General features: G+C 47.8%; 1 protein-coding gene across 2 annotated transcripts in view; it reads left to right on the forward strand.

Moving 5' to 3' along the window:
- Positions 1–24,754, forward strand: part of HMCN1 (hemicentin 1) — a 166,013-nt gene that overhangs the window by 127,064 nt on the left and 14,195 nt on the right. For both annotated transcript variants that reach the window (XM_021525146.3, XM_085586606.1), the window contains exons 65-96: positions 547–671; positions 2,061–2,244; positions 2,417–2,514; positions 3,451–3,729; positions 4,380–4,570; positions 5,223–5,304; positions 5,761–5,897; positions 8,810–8,951; positions 9,961–10,105; positions 10,811–10,938; positions 11,598–11,754; positions 11,931–12,052; positions 12,236–12,400; positions 12,579–12,686; positions 12,828–12,965; positions 13,099–13,233; positions 13,493–13,762; positions 14,240–14,430; positions 14,781–14,994; positions 15,472–15,606; positions 16,084–16,274; positions 16,759–16,840; positions 17,846–18,115; positions 18,584–18,754; positions 19,234–19,404; positions 21,460–21,630; positions 22,248–22,418; positions 22,576–22,746; positions 23,125–23,295; positions 23,510–23,659; positions 23,830–23,967; positions 24,319–24,440. In XM_021525146.3, coding sequence (XP_021380821.2) covers positions 547–671; positions 2,061–2,244; positions 2,417–2,514; positions 3,451–3,729; positions 4,380–4,570; positions 5,223–5,304; positions 5,761–5,897; positions 8,810–8,951; positions 9,961–10,105; positions 10,811–10,938; positions 11,598–11,754; positions 11,931–12,052; positions 12,236–12,400; positions 12,579–12,686; positions 12,828–12,965; positions 13,099–13,233; positions 13,493–13,762; positions 14,240–14,430; positions 14,781–14,994; positions 15,472–15,606; positions 16,084–16,274; positions 16,759–16,840; positions 17,846–18,115; positions 18,584–18,754; positions 19,234–19,404; positions 21,460–21,630; positions 22,248–22,418; positions 22,576–22,746; positions 23,125–23,295; positions 23,510–23,659; positions 23,830–23,967; positions 24,319–24,440 — 5,125 coding nt within the window. The remainder of the gene's footprint in view (positions 1–546; positions 672–2,060; positions 2,245–2,416; positions 2,515–3,450; positions 3,730–4,379; positions 4,571–5,222; positions 5,305–5,760; positions 5,898–8,809; positions 8,952–9,960; positions 10,106–10,810; positions 10,939–11,597; positions 11,755–11,930; positions 12,053–12,235; positions 12,401–12,578; positions 12,687–12,827; positions 12,966–13,098; positions 13,234–13,492; positions 13,763–14,239; positions 14,431–14,780; positions 14,995–15,471; positions 15,607–16,083; positions 16,275–16,758; positions 16,841–17,845; positions 18,116–18,583; positions 18,755–19,233; positions 19,405–21,459; positions 21,631–22,247; positions 22,419–22,575; positions 22,747–23,124; positions 23,296–23,509; positions 23,660–23,829; positions 23,968–24,318; positions 24,441–24,754) is intronic.

The raw sequence follows: 24,754 nt of genomic DNA on the forward strand, positions 1-24,754 counted from the left end.
GACACTGCATTCTCTTCTATAATTTTAAGGGCCCTAAGGAGGGAATGTGAGGAAAGCCTGAACTGGAGCTTAGCCAGGTTAAGAACATCATCTCCCTCCTTAGCTTCTATAAATCAAGTATAATTTTTTAGTCCTTTGATTTTTCTAAAATTTAATTTCCTTAACAGAGATAGTATATGATATTTATATCTTTCTCAGTTAATAAATTCCATAAAAGTTCATCAGCTTCATGGAAGTTTATTAAGGTAATTTAGTTATTTGGAGGGGAAAGATCTGAGGCATGGAAACACTTTACTTAATGCTTTTCATTATGGGTCCTTCAAAAGCCTGGCTGGAGTTGAATCTTTAAACCAAGTTAAACAGAACATCTCTAGGAAAAGCTTCTTAGCCTATCTTGAACAAAAATATTTTGCAAAACACAATGCTTCTCTCATCAAGCTCCCAGGAGGATAGAGATAGTTACTGAAATGTCCAGACCAGACTGTTTATTTGCTAGGTCAGAGAAGCACTAAACAAACTCACTGTGCTTTATGATGGTCCTTGTAGAGTGATTCCAGATGGCAGCACATTAAACATCTCCAGAGCTCTCACCTCAGACACAGGAAAATACACTTGTGTGGCTACTAACCCTGCAGGAGAGGAGGACAGGATTTTCAACCTGAATGTATATGGTGAGTTCTACCAGATGTGAAATCCAAGTCTGCTCCATAATCCCATCCTTGGGAGTGCTCCCAAGGGAGAGCCCAGAGAGGAATGCCTGTCTACAGTGGAATCCTGCATGCACATGTTTCCAATTGCCTGTGCTGTAGATATTACACAGGATGCTCTGTCAATGACAAAAGGGTTGAAATTGTTGGTAAATGTGGTTTGGAATAAACAGGAATTAATTATTTAGTGGATTTCATAATAGAGGGATTCTGCTTGTGGTGATTTTTTATTTCTTGTGGGGGAGATTATATTGAGGCTGATTTCCTGTGACCCTGTGACCCTGCTGTTTTGTTGTATTATCTTCCCTAATTCCAGTCAAAGCACATCAGCTATAAGCAGAGTGGTATGAAGGCAACTGATAGTTAAAGGTCCCCAGAGTTTAAAATGAGGGAGTGTTGGAGGAAATTGCACAGTTTGACATCCAGTGGCTAGTGAGTGTAATCCTTTAGCAGCATAGAGATTGGATATTTTAAGTTGTGGAAAATATGGTCATTAAGTAAAGTGAGGAGAGGAGAGTTCTGAGGCAGGGTTTCACTGCAGGGTAGGTGTCTGTCCCACTTACACAGAGTCAGTGGGAACACAGGCATGAGCAGAGCAGTAAGAAAGGACCTTTGGTATCATAAAAAAAGTCCTGAATGACCACAGCACATCTTTTTGGAACAGAATGGCTCTGCAGGGAGTTTGTGCTCTGTTTGTATTGGCTGAAGTTCAAGCAATAACCAACTTAAAGGTCTAATTGGTGTCACTGTCGCAGTGAGTGATGGGATCCTAACTGAGCCAGTGCCTGGAGCTGCACCTGGCTGGGCTTCTTTATGTAGTGAACCCCCCAAGGCCATGGTTTCCAAACTAACCTGTAACCCCAAAGAGCCCCAAAGCAGCAGTTTGTGTCATCATGCAGAATACTTACCTAGACATTTTGAACTTTCTCCAGTTAAGAATGAAGTCAGCAGATGCATCCAGACATTAATAAACTAACTTTCCTCCTCTGTGATTTCACTGTATTTAAGATTTATTGAAGGCCATGAGTTTGAGTGTTCCTTTCTGGCCCTGGGTTCAGCCCTTCCTGCACTGTCCTTCTCTCCCCAGGAACTTCAGGCCCTAAGCTCTATCTTGTTTGCTGCAGGCTGGTAAATCAAAGAGAAGTCTACTGTCATTGTACAGTGCCTCTGATTTGAAATATATAAATGGATGATTTTTAGCACTCAGTATTATTGTCTGAGGATTTATTCTACCAAAAATGGGATCCTCTTGTTGAATTGCCAGTGGGGCATTAGGGGCAGGATTTTCTGTGGAGTGGAATAGTTTCAAGAGCCTGTTTTAATACATTCCTTTCCATCATCTACAAAATGTAGTTCCTCCAACAATAGCCAATAGTAAAGATGAAGCAGAGGAACTCACTGCCCTTTTGGACACCTCCCTAAATATTGAATGTGCTGCTGCTGGGACCCCCCCACCACAGCTCCACTGGCTGAAGAATGGTCTTCCTCTGTCTGTCTCCTCCCAGATCAAGCTCCTCTCAGCTGGACAGATCCTCAGGTTGGTTTTATTTTCTTTTAACTAGCTGACTTTCTGGGTTTTTTTGTGATATCAGCATAATTCTGCTGTATTTTTGGAAGCAAGAGTAAAATTTGATCCAAACCACGCCATAACAAAGGTAATATGTTCCATATATTCCATTTACAGCTTGCTTTAATTGCTTTTTCCTTAGACTTAGCCGAGTGCAGATATCTGATGCTGGAGTGTACACTTGTGTAGCATCTAACAGGGCTGGAGTGCACAACAAACATTACAACCTGCAAATTCTGGGTGAGTGTCTCTGAAATGTTTTATGTAAAGAATCTTACTGCTTGATTTCTTAAATCTGCTCTTGAGTTTTCTTTCTCACCAACACCTTATTGCAGACAGCGACAAGTACATCTTAGAGATGATCACTGGGGAAATACTAGCTTTTCGAAGTTTTAACCCTAGAAAAGTCTTTACTTGAATTGTCACCCATAACCATAAATCACGGAGTGGTTTTGGTTGGAAGGGACCTTAAAGCTCATCTAATTCCAACTCCCAGAATGTGTCACAGATTTTTTTAGAAATAATAACATTTAATTTGTAAGCAAAGTTTAGCACAACTGTGTAAGTGGGGAAGTGCAGAAAGGCAGCTGTTCCAGCTGTTCTGTGCCCAGAATACCCCTGTACTGTGTGTGACAGAGCTCTGTCCCTGTGTCCCTGTGTTGTGACAGAGCTCTGTCCCTGTGTCCCTGTGTTGTGACAGAGCTCTGTCCCTGTGTCCCTGTGTTGTGTGTGACAGAGCTCTGTCTCCATGTCCCTGTCCCGTGTGTGACTGAGCTCTGTCTCCGTGTCCCTGTCCCATGTGTGACTGAGCTCTGTCCCTGTCCCGTGTGTGACTGAGCTTTGTCCCCGTGTCCCTGTCCCGTGTGTGACTGAGCTCTGTCCCCGTGTCCCTGTCCCGTGTGTGACTGAGCTCTGTCCCCGTGTCCCTGTCCCGTGTGTGACTGAGCTCTGTCCCTGTGTCCCTGTCCCGTGTGTGACTGAGCTCTGTCCCCGTGTCCCTGTCCCGTGTGTGACTGAGCTCTGTCCCTGTGTCCCAGTCCCGTGTGTGACTGAGCTCTGTCCCTGTGTCCCTGTCCCATGTGTGACTGAGCTCTGTCCCTGTGTCCCTGTCCCATGTGTGACTGAGCTCTGTCCCCGTGTCCCTGTCCCGTGTGTGACTGAGCTCTGTCCCCGCAGTGCCGCCCAGCCTGGACAATGCGGGGGGCACGGAGGAGGTGCTGGTGCTGCGGGGTGATGCCGCCACCCTGGGCTGTGTGAGCGATGGCTCCCCTGTCCCCAAGGTGTCGTGGCTCAAGGACGGCCTGGCCCTGCCCCTGGGGGCCCAGCTGAGCTCCAGCAGGCGCGGGATGGTGCTGCAGGTGCCGAGGGCAGCGCCCGCCGACGCGGGCACGTACACCTGCGTGGCCTCCAACGCCGCTGGGCAGAGCAGCAAGCACTTCGTGCTGAGGGTGCTGGGTGAGTGTTCACCTGCCAGCATGACACACACAACTCCTCCAGGGATAAGGAGTGTTCCCATAGGCTCACAGAATGCCAGAGTGGTTTGGGTTGGGAGGGACCTTAAAGCCCATCCAGTTTCGTCCTCTGCCATGAGCATGGCTATCTTCCACTATCCTAGGTTGCTCCAAGCCCTGTCCAACCTGGTCATTTCAATAATGATAAATGAGAGGAATAAGGAAATGAAAGATACCTAAAGATGTGTGAATTTGCAATACAGTGTGTATTTCCCAAGTACTGAAATGTGCTATAATTAATGTAATTATATGCTGTAAATTAGTAACTTTGCTTAGTGGAAATTCAGCTTGACAGGAAGATGCACAGCTGAAAGCACAACAGTTAAAAGGCTGATAAATATGATTACTGAAATTATACGTTTTATCTGTGTTTTTTAAAACATTTTCTAACTAATAATTCTAAATCACAATATCAGCAAATTAATAGGCAGAGTTAGATAGAAATTACCTGAGTTCCTCATTGAGTTAATGATACAGTCAGAAATAATTTAATGTAGACTAATTCTACAGACTCTACCCACAAGATCATGTTTTCAGTCAGTTTTTACAGGTGTTTTGAGTCCATAAAGAACTGGAATGTTTTTCCTTCCTCAGAGCCACCTCATATCAATGGTTCAGATGAACCAGAAGAGCTCTCTGTCATTGTTAACAACCCACTTGAGCTCCTCTGCATCTCCTCTGGCATCCCAGTGCCCAAAATCTCATGGATGAAGGATGGGCGTCCATTGCTGCCAACTGACAATATTCACATGCTAAGAGAAGCTCTCAGAATAACCAGTGCTCAGGTAGAGTGTTAGTTTCAAAATAGGCTCAGTTCTGGAATCCCTAAAATGGTTCCTGCCTTAGGAAGGAACCTAAGGTGTTTTAAAAACCCCTAAAATTCACTCACCTGCATCTGTGGTTAGAGAAAGGTCCAGGTGAAACAACCTTTAAAAACCTGCATCAGTAAACTAAGGCTGGGTCCAGCTGTGGGTGCCCAGGTGAAGTTCCCCAGACAGAAATGAGATAGGGCTCAGGGTTGATTGCTGCTTGTTTTGTTTGTAAAAGAAACACTTCTGGGCTATATAATGAGTTTATAGAAAGGAGAAACCATAATGATGTTAATGACTGTGTGCACAAAAGCTTTTCCTCAGTACCCAAACCTGAGCCTTCCTTAGGTGGATCCCTATAGCCAGTTCCATCTTTTAGTGCTGGACACATTATCCAGAGAGATTTGATGGAGTCCTGCAACTCCTGAGCCATCTCTGAATAACCCCACCAAAGTGAAATAAAGAAGTATTCAGCAACTTCATTACTTTCTTTCCAGGCATTCTGTGTCTCCTGTGCTTGTGTTCAAGTGCTGTGGGTTGTATGTTGTTACCATGTTTGTATCTCTTGGTCTTGCTGAATTTTTCCCATAATCTGGAGTTTTTGCTGAAATTGTTCCTGTGTTTCCAGGTAGAGGACACAGGAAGATACACATGTTTAGCATCTAGCCCGGCAGGAGATGATGACAAGGAGTATTTAGTACGAGTGCATGGTAAGTTTAATCTAGGGAAAAAAATTTTCCTCAAACTTTAAACTGCTAAGGTGCATGTCAGCATCTCATTTAACAAACACATATTCCTAAAGATTAAATATTCTCTGATATTACACCATATGATCATATTAGTGTTTCTCATTAAGGATGGTTATTCTGAATGTAATACACAAAGGAAGTTTCACCTGATTTCTGTTACAATTCCAAGTCTTATTTTGAATATCCAGGAAGCTCACAGATGTCAGTATTTGGTTGGATCAACTTTGTTGTGCTCACTCTATAGAGATGTGAAATATACTGATATATTTTACACAGGTATTGAGAGGAAGAATTAATTAATGATCCCACAGATTTGCATTTATTTTAAACTTGAGATAAACTGGAAATTTTCAATCAGTAGTTTTCCTGACGGTTCATATGTGTGGTGTTGATTTTGCTCTCTGTTTTTTGTCCCAGTCCCCCCCAACATCGCTGGTACCGGAGGGCCCCAGGAGCTGACGGTGCTGCAGAACAGCCAGGCTATTCTGGAGTGCAGGTCGGACGCTGTGCCCCCTCCCACCATCTCCTGGCTGAAGAACGGGGAGCTGCTGCAGGTACTGAGCCTCCAGCCTTTGTCTGGCCCTCTGCTCGCTGCAGTTGTCACAGCAGTGCTCCAGGTCTCTTGCTCCGCTCGCTCGCCCCTCAGCCCGAGTTCGTGCCCGCAGCTCAGAGCAGCTGGGTAGCCCCAGTGCTTCTGCAGCCAGCCCCAGTGAGCCCCCAGAGCCAGCGGGCATGTGAAGTGGCCATCCCGCTGTTACTTGTTCTTTTTTCCTTTAGGGGGATCCCTTGCTCCTCCTGGATCCTCTGAGCAATGCTAGAAGCCTTCGGTAAACTCCTGAATGGCTTCCCAGGAAAGGTAGCTGAGACAAGACTGCACTCTCTGTTTCCTTTGGCTATATTATGCATCCTCCTACTCTAGTAGCATTTAGAAAGGAATACAAATTCTTTAAAAGAAAATGGGTTGCTAATCACCAGGTTTTACCAAGTGCATCTTTCCCACTCAGAATTCCATAGTGCCATTGCAAGGCAGAGTCTGTGCTGCATGAGAGAGGATTGTCAAGATGAGGATGGTTTATATAGAAAGAATTTTTTCCTTCACATCCTTGGGACCACTCACAAAACAGGTCCTTTTTAGCTTAACGTTAAAGTTCAGTTATTACTTGAACTTAATTAAAATTTTTCTCTCAACCTTTGTTCATTAATTAAGAAGAAACAAATACAGATTACGAATTTTTGCCTTTAGCTGTGATCCATCACTAAATCTTCACCCAAGTTTCTGCTTATTTGCTTTCCTCTGACATGTCATTCCTCAGACTCTTTCTCTCTGGTAGATTTTGAAGAATTAAGTATTACTGAAAGAAGGATCTAGTGGGTGAACATGTCTTACAAAGTGCTGCTAGGGACCATGATCTTAATGTAGCCCAGGAACCAGCTGGAAACAAATTTAACAGGACCATTCTACTTCTGGACAGTTAATTCTCTAATTGAGTGGTGGGGTTTTTTAATGAAAACAAGGTTGAACAAGGCTTGGAAATAAAACATATGAATGCTTTTTGCCTTGCCCTTCATTGGAAAGCTTATGTTTGAAAAGCAATGCTTAGGGAACATAAACCATGAAAAGCAGCTACTGTTCAAAATATTCACCAGAAAAGAAAAGTAGAGGAACACTGTGGCAGCCAGAGGTGCTCAGCTGGTAACCTGGGAATTATCTTTGCACTGTTAGTTCTCCTCCTGCCTCATGAACTCGTGTCAGAATGTGGGGGCTGAAGTTTCTTGGGACTTCAAAGCCCATCCAGTGCCACCCTCTGCCATGGGCAGGAACAACTTCCACTAGCCCAGGGTGCTCCAAGCCCCATCCATCCTGGCCTTGGACACTTCCAGGGATCCAGGGGCAGCCACAGCTTCTCTGGGCACCCTGTGCCAGGGCCTGCCCACCCATGAGTTCATATGCCAGAGATCAGGAGAAATCAGTATCTGGTTGCTTTCTCAACCCCAAAGAAATGTAACAGCTGACTAATCCTGAGCAGCTGGAAATGGGTGTCCTTGGGTGTGGGAAGAGAGGTGAGGAGCTCCTTGGCAAGTCATCCTTCTTTCCTGGAAAAGTGTAAGTGCCACAGTGACAAGAGAGGGCTGGAGAAAGGCAGGTTCTCAGCCTGCAGTGTTCAATCAATTTAAATATCACTGGTTTTGTGAGGCAGCCTTGTGGAGGTTGTCATTCCTCTTGCTTTTGTTGTCTTCCACTGGGCAGATTTTGAGGTGAAGCCTGCCGTAGTCCATCTCTGTGTGCTGAGTGATGGAACTATGGCAGCATCACCTTCTCTGCCAGCAGAACTATGGAAAGATCTGGCCTCCAGCAGCTTTGAAGTTGTGGGACTCTTGAAATACACATTGAGAGTTAAGAATAGGAGCCTCCTGGCCTAACCTGGCTTTTTTCAAACACTAAAATACGTGCTGAGTTTGTATTTTTTTTCCAACATGAGTTTTCTGGCTTACTTTGAGTAGAGCCTGAGGATTAAGTTATAGCTTCATCCCCTGTCTTCTGTGATCTGTAGGTTTCTGTGTTTAGAAACCATCACACAGGTTGTTTTCAACACGAAATGCCAGTGATTGCCCAAAATCTGTCAATAACCCACCCTGGTGGTGAATTGTGTCACCTGAGAGCTCCAGTCCTGCACTGCAGGGGTGATGCCTGGTGTGAGAGCAGAGTACCAGGGTGCTAGTGCAGAACCAGAGGAGTTTCATCTCTCTGGGATACCCTTCTCAGACCCTCTAACCAGAAGAGTAGATGGGAATGTCAGCTTTCAGTTCCATCCAGAGGATGAGTAGCACATACTGGAAAAGCTAAGTTGGTTTTTATCCAGTCAAGTCTCTGAGCATTCGTAGCTGATGTTGCTGTCAGCGATTGATGTAGACACAACCCGGGCTGGGTGTCGTAAAGCTCTCACTGGACTGGCTCCTAGCAGGGGCTGTGGAGTCACTGCAGGGCTGGGGAGAGGGGCAGCCTGTGCCCAGAACTGCTGGCTGGTGAACTCCTGGCTGGTAAACTGAGCTGGCTAAGCCTGTGCTGCCTCCCAGCCAAGCCAGACTGTGATGCTGGAAGTGTAGAGAAACTTTGATTCCTTCTGCCTGTAGTGTGCCTAGAAAACAAGATAAATGAAATTAATCATGTGCTATTAGGTGCCCCTTTCCATAAAAACTCCAAAGCCCTTTGGCTCTGTAACAGCTGCCTCCTTCAGGCACAAGCCTCAGTAGTGGTTTCAATGGAGAACCACTAAGCAATGCTAAGTTTTAAAAGCTTTCTTTACCCTCTTTTCTTAAGGGATGTAAAGGCAGCAGTGAGTTCAGTGCCTGGTTTGTCGGTGCCCTTCTCTCCTGGCTTTCAGTGCTGTGCAGTGGAAGGGTGTTCTGTGCAGGAGAGGCCAGCAGTGGAGCTCTAAAGCCTGCCTGTGTCTGTGTGTGCCCGCAGGGAGGCCCCCGGCTGCGGATCCTGTCCAGCGGGAGGTACCTGCAGATCAACAACGCCGAGCTGGGGGACAGCGCCAGATACACCTGTGTGGCCAGGAACGTGGCAGGGGAGACCACCAGGGAATTCCTGCTGGCAGTGCACGGTAACCTCACGGAGCAGCCTTGGGCACCTTGGCTTTGCACGGCGTTTCTGCAGGAGTTCAGGCAGCAGGAGCTGAGCTTTTGTGGTCGCTTTCCAGCCGTGTGTTGGCCACTCAGGCCATGCCCAAACTGTGGGGCTGTGTGCATGGCCTCATGTCCCACTGCTGAGCCCACAGCTGGCCCCCAGACTAGGGGACCTGCTGGGCACTTGCCATGGCTCACTCACCATCCATCCGTGCTTCCTGTGAGCAGAGGCTGCATCCAGCCATCATCCTGACATGGAGTCGGGATACATCCAGAGTGAACACCCATATCCCGGACTGACAAATGCTCTTGAACAAACCCAGAGCAATTCTTTGAAGCATTTGACTGGCACCCTGGGGACAAGGTTTCAGAGCTGGCTTGACAGGTTACCTGACAGCTGTGGCAGCTTTTCTGTGCTTGGAGAGAACAGGCTTGAGGGGCCTTACACTTGATACTTGTCCTGTGCTACCACAGCCCTGAGCTCCATTTTAAACTCTTTTATTTTCTCACCTCTAGTCTGATGGGAAGTTATTCTACTCTCACACTCAGGTGCCAAGATATTTTCCCCCTTTTTCTATTCTGTTTCCAGTCCAGTTGCATGGGCCCTGCCTTACCCTGTGCCCCCAATGACTGGCCTTGCGTGGTCCAGCTAAAGTCCTTTTTTCTCCTTAGTGTGTAATCAGGAAGCCATGATATCCCCACAGCCTTAGCTTGCAGAATTCCATGTGCTGAACTCCTGCTGTTTTAGCTCAGTGGTACCCTTTGCAGTAACTTGCAGAGCTGACCTTTGCAATGCATTTCAGCCAAACTTTATTTTTCCTTCCCTGCTGCACCTTGGCAATTACCGTCACCCAGACTGGTAAGAAACTTGTTCCTGTCTTTGCAGTGAACCCAAACCCCCTGCTGGCACCTCTTTTCATGTGTTCATTTTCAATCATTGCAATGTAGAGTTTCTTCCTTTCTGTCATCAGCAATTCTCCCTTGCAGTGGCTCCCACGATCCGGAGCAGCCCCCAGACTGCCATGGTGCACATCAACACCTCTGCCCTTCTGGAGTGTGCTGCAGAAGGAGTTCCAGCCCCCAGGATCACCTGGAGGAAGGATGGGGCTGTTTTTACTGGAAACAATTCCAGGTATTGCCCAGAATTTTAGCATAAATACTCTTCATTGCTACTTAAGTGTGTATTTATTGCAGAAACTTAATTAGATGTGAAATTGTTCCAGAGAAAAGTAGCAGCACCAAAGGTTTCAACTTTTTGTTAAGAAAAATTCCTTTGGCAACCAAATATAATCATTCTGACATTAGATATTTTGAAGAGTAAATGTGAAATATCTTTAGATTTTTATATATACTCAAGAGTTTTGGGATGAAGCCAAGAAATTTCATGCAGACCAAAAGCTATTCTGTATTTTCTAATACATGAAACATTTTATACATGTTCTAGTACCAACTTCTATTATAGTGAATGGCTTCTGTCTCCTGACTGTTTTAGAAGGAAGTAGTTCGGCATTTTCTAGAACTGAGTAAATGCTAAGGAATTCTGCTATATGGCAGAGAAAAAGTGCAGGCATTAATTAAGATTTTTAAATGAGAAACCATAAAAAAAGGGGGTAGGCTGTTTTCTGTAAATCCAGTATCTTTTATGTGAAATCACCATGTCAGCCAGATTTCATCATTTCTTTGGGAAATAGATATGCTGGGAAAGAATGAAATAAGTGAGAAAACAATTAACGCATGCTTCATTTAGGCCATTGGTTGTGTCCCGAGTCATCTCTTCTCTGCTCTGCCAGGGTGCCCTGTCGATGGGTGGTGGGCAGCAGCATTTGCTCTGTTGCAGGTATTTGGTGTTGGAGGATGGGTCCCTGCACATCCCCTGGGCACAGGCGGCTGACACGGGCAGATACGTGTGCATGGCCACCAACGCCGCGGGCAGCGAGCGCCAGCGCATCGACCTGCACGTCCTCGGTAAAGCCTGCGGCTGCTCAATCACTGGCAGCAGGCTGCTTCTCATAGAGGCAGGCTCAGTTTAGCCCCTTCTTAGTTGCTCTGGTTAAAAAAAAAAGGGGGAGGAATTGTTGGAAAATCCCAGTTTTACAGAGATGGGGCAACTGAGAGGTGTTTTAAGAGTTTTTATTCCATTATCAGTCTCGTTGAAGGATGAGACATAAGAGATGTAAAACTCAATGCCATTCTATCTAAAGCCAACCTATTTCCTGGTTACAATACTTATAAATGTTTTTCAGTCTATTAGCTTTTGCCACACAATGCTGCTAATACTTCTAACACAAATCACCTCTTATTTTACCCCACATGGTCTTGCTACAATGAATCTTTCACAGTTCTAGTTCTCCAAAATATCTGGTCTTTTTGCAAGGCCATCTTTTGAAACTTGTTTCCAGTTCAATCTCTCTCTCTCTCTCTCAGGGATGTCATCTCTATTCCATGGTCTAAGTCAGCACACCCTATCTCAGAGTTTCCATACAAATGCACAAGACTATGTGAAATTTGTCAGGTTTTGAGAACCCTTTACAAATCAATTTCTCACAAGAAATGTGTGTGTGTGTATATGCATACACACACACACATATAATTATTCTAAATAATTAGGCTTTGTTTGTCCTTAGTTCCTCCAACTATTGCTCCTGGGCAGACGAATATCACAGTTACCGTAAATGTGCAAACCACTTTGCCTTGTGAAGCCACTGGAATTCCCAGACCAGCAATTAGCTGGAAAAAGAATGGGCATCTGCTTAGTGTTGATCAGAACCAGAATATGTACAGGTGAGAGGTGTTTTCTTTTTCATTGTGGGTTTCAAGTTTTCAGGGATGATTTTGGCACTAGAAGAATTTGTCTGTGCTTAAACGCTACCTTGTCTAGCCAGCAAATTCAGTGGGCTAATTACCTGAGAAGGAAAGAAGTATTTCAATGGCTTTTACTTTCTTTTTTCTTTGTTCAGACTTCTGTCTTCAGGTTCCTTAGTAATCATTTCTCCCACTGTGGATGATACTGCTGTCTATGAGTGCTCTGTGTCAAATGATGCAGGAGAAGATCAAAGGGCAATTGATCTCACTGTTCAAGGTAGAGGGGATATTGCTATTAAATGTGTGTGCCATCCAGAACTTTTTTGGGGTGTTCTGATGTTGAGATGAGATTTTCATTTCATTCCTCTTTGATACTGATATCCATAAGGGTCTGGTATGTCCTACAATGTATAACAAATGAACATGGGCAAGTAACCTTTGCCCTGCTCTTGATTTTTAGTGCCCCCATCCATAGCAGATGAAGCCACAGAGCTCCTGGTAACAAAGCTTTCTCCAGTCGTGGTTTCCTGCACTGCCTCTGGTGTTCCCATCCCCTCGGTTCATTGGACCAAAAATGGCATCAAGTTGCTTCCCAGAGGAGATGGCTACCGAATTCTCTCTTCAGGTAATGTGCTGCAGAAAATCAGTGCAATCAGACACACCCATAAGTAATGAATTACAGAAATGCAAACAATCCCCCAGAGATCCCCTCTCTGATGGCTTGGAATGAAATGAGAGATGCTGTAAGGGAGCACCTGTGCCTCGAGGATGCTTTGCATGTTGTCTTGCTCTCTCTGCCCCAGGAGCTGTGGAGATCCCCTCTGCCCAGCTGGCCCATGGGGGCAGGTACACCTGCGTGGCCCGGAACGCCGCGGGCTCTGCCCACAGGCACGTCACTCTGCACGTGCAGGGTAAGCTGGAGGCTGATGAGCAAGGCTGTTCTGGCAGCCAGCATGGCTACTTCAGCCTGCTCAGGTTGTAGAGTTTTAGTGTTCCTTTGTATTGTCCTAGCCTTGAACGTTATGCTTTTCCCTTTTTGTTTCATTCCACAGAGCCACCCGTTATCCAGGCCCAGCCGGGGACATTGGATGTCATCGTGAACAATCCTGCTGTGCTGCCCTGTGAGGCCACGGGCACTCCTCAGCCCGTGATCATGTGGCAGAAGGAGGGCATCAACATCATCACCACAGGTATCCTCTCAAAGCCTGGGACCCTGCCTGCTCCTGTGACACAGACACCCATTTTGTTTTCTGAAACTTGGGTTTCTCCTCTCCTCTGGTTCACCAAACCAGAAGTGTCATACTTTGATTATATTTGTTTTAGGGAACAGTTACATGGTCCAGCCGAGTGGCAGTTTGCAGATTGCCAGAGCAGCTGTGGAAGATGCTGGGACTTATATGTGTGTTGCTCAGAATCCAGCTGGCACTGCTCTGGGGAAGATCAAGCTGAAAGTTCAAGGTAAATCACCTTCTAGACTCCTTCTCTTAGTCCAAACACAATTCTGAGCAGTAGAAAAGGACCTAGTGCTTTCCTTTTTGATGTGATGCTGAACAGAGCCAGGAGGTTTATTCCCTTTAGTTCTATGTCTGCTTTAGGGTATGCTTTTAAAATTATTTTCACCAAGAACTAAGGAGTTCCTTCTTACAGAATACATACAGGTGAAAGGCGTTTTCTTACAGCATCTAATTCTTTCAATAATTGTCTTTGCTCCTTTCAGTTCCTCCTGTTATCAGGTCCCACGTGGAGGAATATGTTGTTGCCATTGATCAGTCTGTCACCCTGCAGTGTGAGGCTGAAGGCTACCCTGGCCCACAGATCAGCTGGCATAAGGATGGGCAGCAGATAACAGAGTCCATGCGAAGGAGAATCCTGAGCACGGGAGCTCTGCAGATCCTGTTTGTGCAGCCCGGGGACAGCGGCCGCTACACCTGCACAGCGGCGAATCCCGCGGGATCCAGCACCTCCAGCACAGAGCTCGCCGTGCATGGTAAGGAACTCTTCCTGGGAGGATGGGGGGCACTGCAACGGCTGGTCCAGACTGGCTGAGGTCTCCCCATCCCTGGAAGTGTCCAAGACCAGACTGGGTGGGGCTTGGAACAACCTTGGATAGTCAAAGGTGTCCCTGTGCATATCAGGGAGTTGGAATGAGGTGGCCTCTAAGGTCTCTTCGAGCCCAAACCATCCTGTGATTCCATGATCTGTGGGACAGTAGGGAAATGTGTGTTACCAGTGTGACCCCACAGAGAGTAAGGAACTAGGGATGTACAGGGAGGAGTTCAGGAAAACGGTGCTACTTAATGCAGGGGAGTGTTATTAAGCTGTAATTTCAGCCATTTGCTTGAATTCTGGCACACAGTCATTGATGGAAATGGACAATCCAGAAGGTCCAGACAAGGACTTTCTTCAGTCCAGTGTTGTGCTTGGATAATACCCAGAGGAAATGTTTCTAATGACCTCCCCACAGTTCCACCCAGGATCCGCAGCACGGATACACAGTACACGGTCACGGAGAGCTCCCAGGCTCTTCTGTCCTGTGTGGCTGAGGGGATCCCAGCACCAACAATTAACTGGAGGAAGGACAACATGCTGTTAAGAGACACAGTGGGAAAATACCAGACTGTGCCTGGTGGAGACCTCATTTTGGACAATGTTGTGGTAAGCTCCCTGCATCTAAGCTATTAGTGGACACATTTGGCAGTGATAAGAACCACCTCTGCGTTAGTCATTGTTTTATTTTGATTTCTTCTTCTTAATGTTCCAAAATCATTACAAAACTTTCATTTTCCACTGGGGAGTAAATTCTCTGAAGAACTTGTAGTGGTAAATCCTCAGGAACGGTAAAAGGAAGTGTTAGTTATCCTTCAAATTCAGGGAAGTGGAAGACCTCAGCTGAGCATTTCTGCTGAATGCTTGTTCCAAGCCTTTCAAGATTATCCTACTGATACGAGTGGCATGTGCTGTAGGATATATCCCAGCTGAAGTTTCCCCACCATGTCTTCTTCCAGCCTGAAGACTCTGGCAGTTACACCTGCATTGCCACCAACGCTGCTGGGGAGGACGTGCACACAGTCACCCTGACAGTTCATGTGCTCCCAGCTTTCACTGAATTGCCTGGAGACGTAGCCTTGACCAAAGGAGAACAGCTCAGGTTAACCTGCAAAGCAACTGGGGTACCTGTCCCCAGAATAACGTGGACCTTTAACAATAACATCATTCCAGGTGGGTCCCTGATGGCCATTATTTTCCCCTATGCAGCGTTGCAGTTTAGGACAGGAAAGAAGAAAATTCTAGCTGGAATAAACTGTTAGTGATTGTGTGAGGAATATCTTCAGTGTTATGCAGTCACGTAATTAAACTGCCTCTGAGACAAAGCTGTAAGGAAGGTAATTAGAAAATGGTTCCTCTTGTGTAGCCAACAATGTAGCACATTAAAATTATTAATATCTGATGGTATTTACTCAGCATTGAGCAACTGATTCTTGAAATTACAGGGCAGCTGAAGTGAACAGGTGCATGTGGGCAAATGTCACAGCAATGACTTTCTGTGCATTCCTGGAGTGTCTCAGGGATGCACAAGACCCCAAAGCTGTGCTGCTGAGAATGCACAGATCCAAGCACTGTGCACAGATCCAAGCACTCCTGTGAGCTGTGTACGTTTCAGTCCCTGGAGTGACCCTTTCCCTGCTCTCCCTCCAGCACAGTACGACGATGTCAATGGGCACAGTGAGCTGCTCATCGAGAGGGTGTCCAAGGAGGACTCTGGCACCTACGTGTGCTCTGCAGAGAACACAGTGGGCTCCATCAAGGCCATTGGCTTCGTGTATGTCAAAGGTACATAAAATTCAGCAGTTGTGGTTGTTGCTGGACAGCTCCATGTAACCACTGGGCTTGGATAGTGGAGTTGGAATGGGATAGGTGGGAAGGGACCTTTAAACTCATCCAGTGCCACCCTCTGCCATGGGCAGAGATACTCCACTAGCCCAGGCTGCTCCAAGCCCCATCCAGCCTGAGCTTGGACACTTTAAGGGATCCAGGGGCAGCCACAGCTTCTCTTGACAGCCTGGGCCAGGGCCTCCCACCTCACAGGGAGAAATTTCTCCCTAGTATCCACTTTGAACCTGCCTGCTGTCAGCTTAAAGCCATTCCCCCCTGTATATAATACCATGCCAATGGCTAAATGGGAAAAATCTGAACAGGTTGAAATCCCCCCTTCAGAAAGTCCGAGGTGAGTGATCCCTACCAGCAGTTCTCAATTAGGCACATTTTATTTTGTCTCTACTATTTCTCTGCCATCTCTTGTTTTTTCAGAGCCTCCAGTGTTCAAAGGGGATTATCACTCCAGCAGAATTGAGCCCTTGGGTGGCAATGCCATGTTGAATTGTGAAGTCAGGGGAGATCCCCCTCCAACCATCCAGTGGAGCAGAAAAGGAGTGGGAGTTCAGATTAGTAACAGGATCCGACAGCTTGTCAATGGTTCCCTTGCTATTTATGGCACTGTGGTGAGTCCTGCCCCTATACTGTGAGTATCTGCTTTGAACTTGATTGATAAAGCTGTTCCTGATCATACTGGTTTGAAGGAGTCAGGCTAGACATTTATCCTTTTTTGCTTTCACCTTTAACAAATGTTTTAACTTGGACTAGAATTAGATTCAAATTATTGAGGCAAGAATCCCCAGGTGGTCAGAGTTCTCCCTGCTTGTCAGAAGGACTGAATTTACATACTAATTGTTGATGTGTGAGATCCTGGTCATGGCCTGTTAAATGGGACCTTTTCTCCTGACCTTAAGAGAGCCTGGCTTCTACAGGTCAGCTGAAAAGCAATTGCATTCTCCATGTGCAAATCTCTTATTCCAAATCTAAATTCCTAATCTGAACAGCAAGACTCCTATTTTTCCCCATGTATTCATGAATGCATTTTGAGTTGGGATTAAAATTCCCTGCCAGAAGGGGTCCTGTAGACTGAGCCCCCGTTTTGTTCCTCAGAATGAAGATGCTGGTGACTACAAGTGCGTGGCGACCAATGACGTGGGCGTGGTGGAGCGCAGCCTGACACTGACCCTGCAGAGTAAGGCCCAAAGGGAGGCTTAATGCCCCTTAAGGGAGTGAAAACCTGCCTGTGGGGAGGTGCAGGCAGCTCCTGGGGGAGTGTTTCAGGTTGGGCACTGCCCTGGAGTTTGGACTCATCTCCTCTTCCATAGAATCATAGAAGGGCTTGGGTTGGAAGGGACGTTAAAGGTCACCTGCCATGGGCAGGAACACCTTCCACTAGAGCTGGTTGCTCCTTGAACACTTCCAGGAATGAGGTAGCCAAGATCTTCTCTGGGTACCTTTCATCATGAATATATGATAGTCTGGTCTAAGCTGTGATTGAAGTCAAAGAAGAGAGGGATGTAACAGAGGGTGGTTGAGCCTCATCATAGAAACCAGTGTGGAGTGAACTGAACCACTCTCTGAAATGGCCTGTTTCCCTTAGTTCACTCAATACAACTGGAATAAACTAGACTCTTAACTTAGAGGAATCCTAATTCCTACTGACAATATTTTATCTTTGGCAAAAAAAATATGTTAAGAGTTTTTCTTTGCTAGTGGGATAATTTCTAAATGTGCCCTTCCTGCTATAGCCTTAAGCACACTGTGGGTCTGTTCCTTATCCTTCAGTTGTCTCTGGACATGAATAATAACATCTTCCTGTGGGTTTTAAGAAAAACAACCCATTTTAACAATAAAGAAGAGCATGTACTCTTATAGCTGGGCCTTAATCCCTGCTTTAGTCCTCAGATTGCAGCATGTTCAAACTACCTTGTTGTTGGCATTGTAACGTATCTGTTTGGTGGCACTTGGGGACGTGGTTTAGTGGTGAACATTGGTGGTGGTGCTGGGTTGGTGGTTGGACTTGGTGATCTGTTTTCCAGCCTTAAGGATTCTGTGTTTCTATTTTGCCAGCAGGGGATCAGCAGTAATGATTTTAGTCAAAGTAAACTGACTTGGGATTTCTCTGTGCTCACTTTAATACTAAATCAGTCAGACCTGTGCCCGTGTGCTGTCGCCCAAAGAGCCCTTTCTCTTCCAGGCCCCCCAGTCATCACGGTTGAGCCGGTGGGGACCGTGCTGGAAGCCGGTGCCACGGCAGTGCTGGACTGCCAGGCTGGGGGAGAGCCCCCTCCCGCCATCAGCTGGTCCCGCCAGGGCCAGCCCGTGCTGGGCGACGACAGAGTGACCCTGCTGCCCAACGGCTCCCTGCGCATCGCCCCGCTGCACAGGGAGGACACCGCCGACTACGAGTGTGTGGCCAGGAATCTCCTGGGGTCCGTCCTCGTCACAGTGCCCCTGACTGTGCAGGGTAGGTGCACGAAGCATCAGAGTGACTTTGAAGCTGGTAGATGACAGCATTAATCTGGATCAAATGTGGTCAACATTCATCTTGCCCATATTTTGTGGATGAGATGTTTGGTCATACCTTCTTTATAAGCGTTAGGTCTAGGGTAAGCTTAGTCTGAAGTGTCAGTGGGGTTCTCTTTCATTAAATTTTATTCTATTATACTCATCCAGCTGGAAGAGATAGAGGCTGTGAAGGGTAACAGACAAAAATTATAATGAAAAGGTCTCAAATCAGATCCTGTCCTCAGAACATGTGCCTCTAAAGAAATGCAGTAATTGTCGTTGAACTCTGGTAAGAGATTTGTGCACAGTAATGACATGAAGAGAGGTGGATTTCCAGGGTCGGGAGGTGCAGTTTTCACTTCTCTGTGCCGCCTAAGGGAGCTGCAGGCGCCAGCAGTGCCCAGCAGCATCCCTGCTCCTGTTGCAGTGCACGGCGGGTTCTCCAGCTGGCTGGAATGGCGGGCGTGCAGCGTCACCTGCGGCCAGGGCGTGCAGGAGCGCGTCCGGCAGTGCGACAGCCCCGTGCCGGCCAACGGGGGCCGCGGCTGCCAGGGCCCCCACACCGACCTGCGCAGCTGCCACCGCCAGCCCTGCCCAGGTACTGCTGCAGACACACAATCCCTCGAGGGGCTGGGTTGGAGGGACCTCAAAGCCCGTCCAGTGCCATGGCAGGGACACATTCCGCCAGCCCAGGGTGCTCCAAGCCCTGTCCAGCCTGGCCTGGGACACTGCCGTTGATCCAGGGGGGCAGCCACAGCTTCCAGGGTCTCCCCATCCTCATAGAGAGCAATTCCTTCTAAATATCTCCTCTTCTAATTTAAAACCTTTCTCCCATGTCCTATCGCTGTCTGCCCCTCTAAGTCTCCCTCCCTCTTTAAGTACTGAAAAGCCACAGTGAACTGGTACTTTTAATGTGTCTTGCATTAAGTGCCCAAACAATGAAATTCTGTCACTGTGGATCTTCTTGGCAGATTCATTTTTCCAAGTAGTTGTAATTAATTTTGGAAAGAAAGAGGAAATTTCAATAAATACCACAAAAATATTGTTGAATGAAAACTGGGCTTTTCTGGTCCTTAGTGGATGGGAGCTGGTCGGAGTGGGGGCTGTGGGAAGAGTGTTCAAGAAGCTGTGGCCAAGGAAACAGGACAAGGAGCAGGACCTGCAGTAACCCCCCAGCTCAGCTCGGAGGGAAGCCCTGTGAGGGCAGCGCTGTGGAGTCAGTCATGTGCAATCTTAGGCCTTGCCCAGGTAAGAGAAGAGTATTTTAACCTTATTTGCATGAGGGGCTTCACATACAGGTTTCTTTGTTTCTCCAAACCCAAATTATCTCAGCCTATTTGTAGTTGTTAATTACTTTTTTTTTTAATTGAATGGCACGAATTCTTGGAAACAGAAATCACAAAAGTGTAAGAAATCTCAGCAATTTCTTATTTTTTTTTACACCAGTAAAAATGTTAATTTGTATTTTAATGTTTTTCAGTACTTATTACCCACATCCTCACAATGTAAATTCTCTCTACTCTAAATCTATCCTGCAAAGCCAGTTAAAATAAAAGAACCAAAGCCAAACCACCAACTATTTAAAGCTATGTAAAAATTATTGTTAATAATTTAAGACTTTATCTGTATATTTTCCTCTGTTGTTGCAATTTTTAGCCACATTTTGCTCCCAAATACCTGTCAGGTTTCCTTCTGTTCCCACGAGTATTTCCTACATTTGACAGGTTGTAGTTTATTCAGAGCCTTCACCACTGACATGTTCCCTTCTGTACAATTTGCAATGTTTGTTTTTTCCATTTTTCCCTGGCTATGCTGCCACTGTGATGCCAAATACTCATTCAGAGGCCTGAGACTCATTTCTCTAGGTTTTGGCAGGAAAAACAGCTCTGGCTGCTGCTCTCTGGCAGCTTTTAGCCAGGCTGCCTTGGCCGTGCTCAGGCCTCCATCCTGCCTGGGGAATTGGAAAAATCCATATTTGATTACGTGTTCAGTTCTGATGTTTGATGATGGTGGTGAGGTGATGTAGTTAAAAAACAGAGTTGATCTTTGCTTGTCAAAGTGCTGATTGTTTGGGCCACTATTCAAGACATTATTTGGGGCATCAGGGCTATCCCAGGTGTCTGTTCTGGAGCAGTGTGTGGGATCAGGGCTATCCCAGGTGTGTGTGTCTGTTCTGGGGCAGTGTGGGATCAGGGCTGTCCCAGGTGTGTGTGTCTGTTCTGGAGCAGTGTGTGGGATCAGGGCTATCCCAGGTGTGTGTGTCTGTTCTGGGGCAGTGTGTGGGATCAGGGCTATCCCAGGTGTCTGTTCTGGGTCAGTGTGTGGGATCAGGGCTATCCCAGGTGTGTGTGTCTGTTCTGGGGCAGTGTGTGGGATCAGGGCTATCCCAGGTGTCTGTTCTGGGTCAGTGTGTGGGATCAGGGCTATCCCAGGTGTGTGTGTCTGTTCCGGGGCAGTGTGTGGGATCAGGGCTATCCCAGGTGTGTGTGTCTGTTCTGGGTCAGTGTGTGGGATCAGGGCTATCCCAGGTGTGTGTGTCTGTTCTGGGGCAGTGTGTGGGATCAGGGCTATCCCAGGTGTCTGTTCTGGGTCAGTGTGTGGGATCGGGGCTATCCCAGGTGTGTGTGTCTGTTCTGGAGCAGTGTGTGGGATCAGGGCTATCCCAGGTGTGTGTGTCTGTTCTGGGGCAGTGTGTGGGATCAGGGCTATCCCAGGTGTCTGTTCTGGGGCAGTGTGTGGGATCAGGGCTATCCCAGGTGTCTGTTCCGGGGCAGTGTGTGGGATCGGGGCTATCCCAGGTGTGTGTGTCTGTTCTGGGGCAGTGTGTGGGATCAGGGCTATCCCAGGTGTGTGTGTCTGTTCTGGGGCAGTGTGTGGGATCAGGGCTATCCCAGGTGTCTGTTCCGGGGCAGTGTGTGGGATCAGGGCTATCCCAGGTGTCTGTTCTGGGGCAGTGTGTGGGATCAGGGCTATCCCAGGTGTCTGTTCTGGGGCAGTGTGTGGGATCGGGGCTATCCCAGGTGTGTGTGTCTGTTCTGGGGCAGTGTGTGGGATCAGGGCTATCCCAGGTGTGTGTGTCTGTTCCGGGGCAGTGTGTGGGATCAGGGCTATCCCAGGTGTCTGTTCCGGGGCAGTGTGTGGGATCGGGGCTATCCCAGGTGTGTGTGTCTGTTCTGGGGCAGTGTGTGGGATCGGGGCTATCCCAGGTGTGTGTGTCTGTTCCGGGGCAGTGTGTGGGATCGGGGCTATCCCAGGTGTGTGTGTCTGTTCCGGGGCAGTGTTTAAGCTGTGCTGCCGTTGCAGTGGCCGGCGAGTGGAGCCCGTGGGGGCCGTGGGGGCCGTGCAGCACCACATGCGGGAAGGGCACGCAGACGCGGCCGCGGCTCTGCGCCAGCCCGGCCCCGGCGCACGGCGGCCCCCGCTGCCCCGGCCCCGACACGCAGCTCCAGCTCTGCTACCGCCGGCGCTGCCCAGGTGAGACCGAACTTCTCCTTCCCTCCCCCGCTTCTGCTTCTCTCGTGGTTAACGCTTTCTGGCTATAAAAGTCTAGTACCTGAAAAAACTCCCCTTCAAGCTTTTTATTGTCACTGACTCTGGCACTACTTAGCATTTGCTATAGACTCTGCCAGTGGACCACAGCTCTTCTCCTGGTGAACACGCTAAGCTCTCCCAGAGGGAGAGCTTTAAGGTCTTTTCCTACCCTAAGCTAGCTCCAGAGGACAGGGTCTGCAGCTCCTGGGCCTCCTCCGGACCCTCTCCAGCAGTTCCATGTTCTTCCTGTGCTTCTGGCCCCAGGGCTGGAGCAGTTCTGCAGGTGGGGTCTCACCTGAGAAGGGCAGACAGGCAGAATCCCCTCTCCCCTGCTGCCCACACTGGGGGATCAGCCCAGGGCACGGGGAGTTCTGGTCCCACTTGCGTTGCCAGGGCTGGTCCAGCTCTCACCCACCCCAGGTCCCTGGGGAGAAATCCCTGAGTAGCTGAGATGCTGCAGAGAGTCAGTGACATCCATGATCAGTTTTCCTCGATGCAGCACTGCTGTGCTGTGTTTCTGCTGGAGTCAGAGGCTCTCACTGCTGTGCCTCTCTCCGCAGTGGATGGGAAGTGGTCCCCGTGGAGCAGCTGGAGCACCTGCAGCGTGTCCTGTGGGGGAGGCAGCAGGCAGAGGACGCGCCACTGCTCCGACCCAGCCCCGCAGTTTGGGGGACACAAGTGTGAGGGAAGTGACATTCAAATGGATTTTTGCAACAGTGATCCTTGCCCAGGTAAGTGCTTTGTGTTGGGCTGTTCGCCCACTTGCTGGGTTTGGTTGTTTTCTTTTGGAGAGAAAAAAAAAAGTTACTCTCCAAAAACCGTACTTTTCTAGCTTGACTGTCTGGTTTTAAATCCCTGAGGAAGATCAAACCTGACTTATTCTTGCAGTTCATGGCAACTGGGGCCCATGGAGCAGTTGGGGAACTTGCAGTCGGACGTGCAACGGGGGCCAGACAAGGCGGTACCGGAGCTGTGACAACCCACGCCCGGCCAGCGGCGGCAGGGCCTGTGCTGGGGCTGACGTGCAGATCCAGAGGTGCAGCACAGACCTGTGCCCAGGTCAGTACTCACAACAGCAGTGGGAATGAAGCTTTCCCTGGAAGGCACCAGGGTATATGCCACACGAGGAACATAGGCCACCCACGGAAGTGTCCAAGGCCAGGTTGAATGGGGCTTGGAGCAGCCTGGGACAGTGGAAGGTGTCCCTACCTGTGGCAGGGGGTGGGACGGGATGAGATTTAAGGTCCCTTCCCACCCAAACCAGTCTGGGATTCTGTGTTTCTGATGGCAGGTGTTGACACCTGCCCGCTTTAATGTTTTTGTTGTCCTTTGATCTGTCCCTTTAGAACCTTGGTTCCTTCACAAAGGAATTGACTTCAGCACAACCGATGCAGCCTGAAGCATTTAAATTGAAAAATTGCTTTCTTTATTCTGCAGTGGATGGAAGCTGGGGGCAGTGGCAATCATGGAGCCAGTGCTCTGCATCCTGTGGAGGAGGAGAGCAGAGCCGGGTGCGCCTTTGCAGCAGTCCAGCCCCATTAAATCGTGGCCGTCCTTGCCCTGGGGACTCCTCCCAGATATCCAGGTGCAACACCCAAGCGTGTCCTGGTGAGTGTTTACATCCTGCATGCAGTGACAGTGTGATGAAAGCCTGTGGCACTCCTGATTTCACTGGTGCTCTTATCTTGGCCAGTTGACTGGGTAATTTAATTTTTTGGGTTTAAATGTGCCCAGAACTAAAGCCCAGTTCTCCCTCCCCTAAAATACCCAGCAGCGCTTATTACACAGGGTTGTGTTTTGCCTCTCCCCATCCCCTGCACAGGTGGGCCTGCACGTGCCAAGGGCAGCATCATTGGCAATATCAATGATGTGGAATTCGGTATTGCTTTCCTGAATGCCACAGTAACGGACAGCCCGGATTCTGACACCAGAGTGATACAGGCAAAGATCACAAACGTCCCTCGGACCCTTGGTAGGCCTCTTTAACTTTGATCAATTTTTTTTCTGAATACACCAATACCTATGGTCTTCTGGTTTAAATCTGAAGGGTTACGCTAGTTTGAGGGCTTCTTATTCAGCTCGTGTGCACATGGGACTATAACGAGATCAAAGCTCCCCAATTTTCTGTGGTGTTTCCTTCAGGCCCAGCCATGAGGAAGCTCGTTTCCATACTCAGCCCGGTTTATTGGACAACTGCCAAAGAAATTGGGGAAGCAATGAATGGGTTTACGCTCACTGATGCTGTCTTCAAGAGAGAAACTCAAGTGGAGTTTGCAACTGGTGAGTTGCCTGGGATAGATCAGCTCTTTTTGTGTCTAGTAAGCCAGATGGATGCTGCATTTCTGAAAAGACAGCAGAGGACCATTGCTGAAATTTGGGTTTTGTGCTTGCACAAATATTTTCAGTGTATTATTTACAGACTAACTGTAACCTTCTGAGGCTTTATTCCACCTTCTAGTTTGAAATTTAGCTCTAGTTTGAAATGTGTCGTGTTTTTTCTCATGGGCACGGTACACCTTAGAAAATGTAACTATAAATAACTGGAAGAGGGACTGCAGTTTCGATTCCATGTGGCTGTTGGGAGTCTGTGTTGGGAATGTGTGATAAATCAGTGTGCTGTTAAACTGCCAGGTGAGATCCTACGCATGACGCATGTTGCCCGGGGCCTGGACACGGACGGGACCCTGCTGCTGGATGTTGTTGTGAGTGGCCACGTGCTGCAGCTCCAGTCCGTGGCTGATGTCAGTGTCAAGGTAAAGCTGCTTCATGCATCTGTACTTCTCTCATCCAGAGGAAAGGAGGAAACACTTATTCCTGTAACCTGCTTTATTGTATGTGACTTCTTTTGTGCCTGGTGGAACTGATGGTGCTGATGTTGCCTTTGAAAGCAGAAAGTTACCATGAGGAGAGTGCTGTCTGTCTCTCAAGGGTTTGAGATGTTGGCAGGTAGTGTTCAGGCAGGTCTTCAGGGCAGTTATTGATGGCTGGCATGTCAGGGTTGCTTTGGGCAGAGCTAGAAAGGTGCATCTTTAACCTCTCTGATATAGTATTTAGTAACTGGTAACCA

Source organism: Lonchura striata, chromosome 8 (assembly GCF_050655825.1).
Source record: "Lonchura striata isolate lonStrDom1 chromosome 8, ASM5065582v1, whole genome shotgun sequence".
Lineage (NCBI taxonomy): Eukaryota > Metazoa > Chordata > Aves > Passeriformes > Estrildidae > Lonchura > Lonchura striata.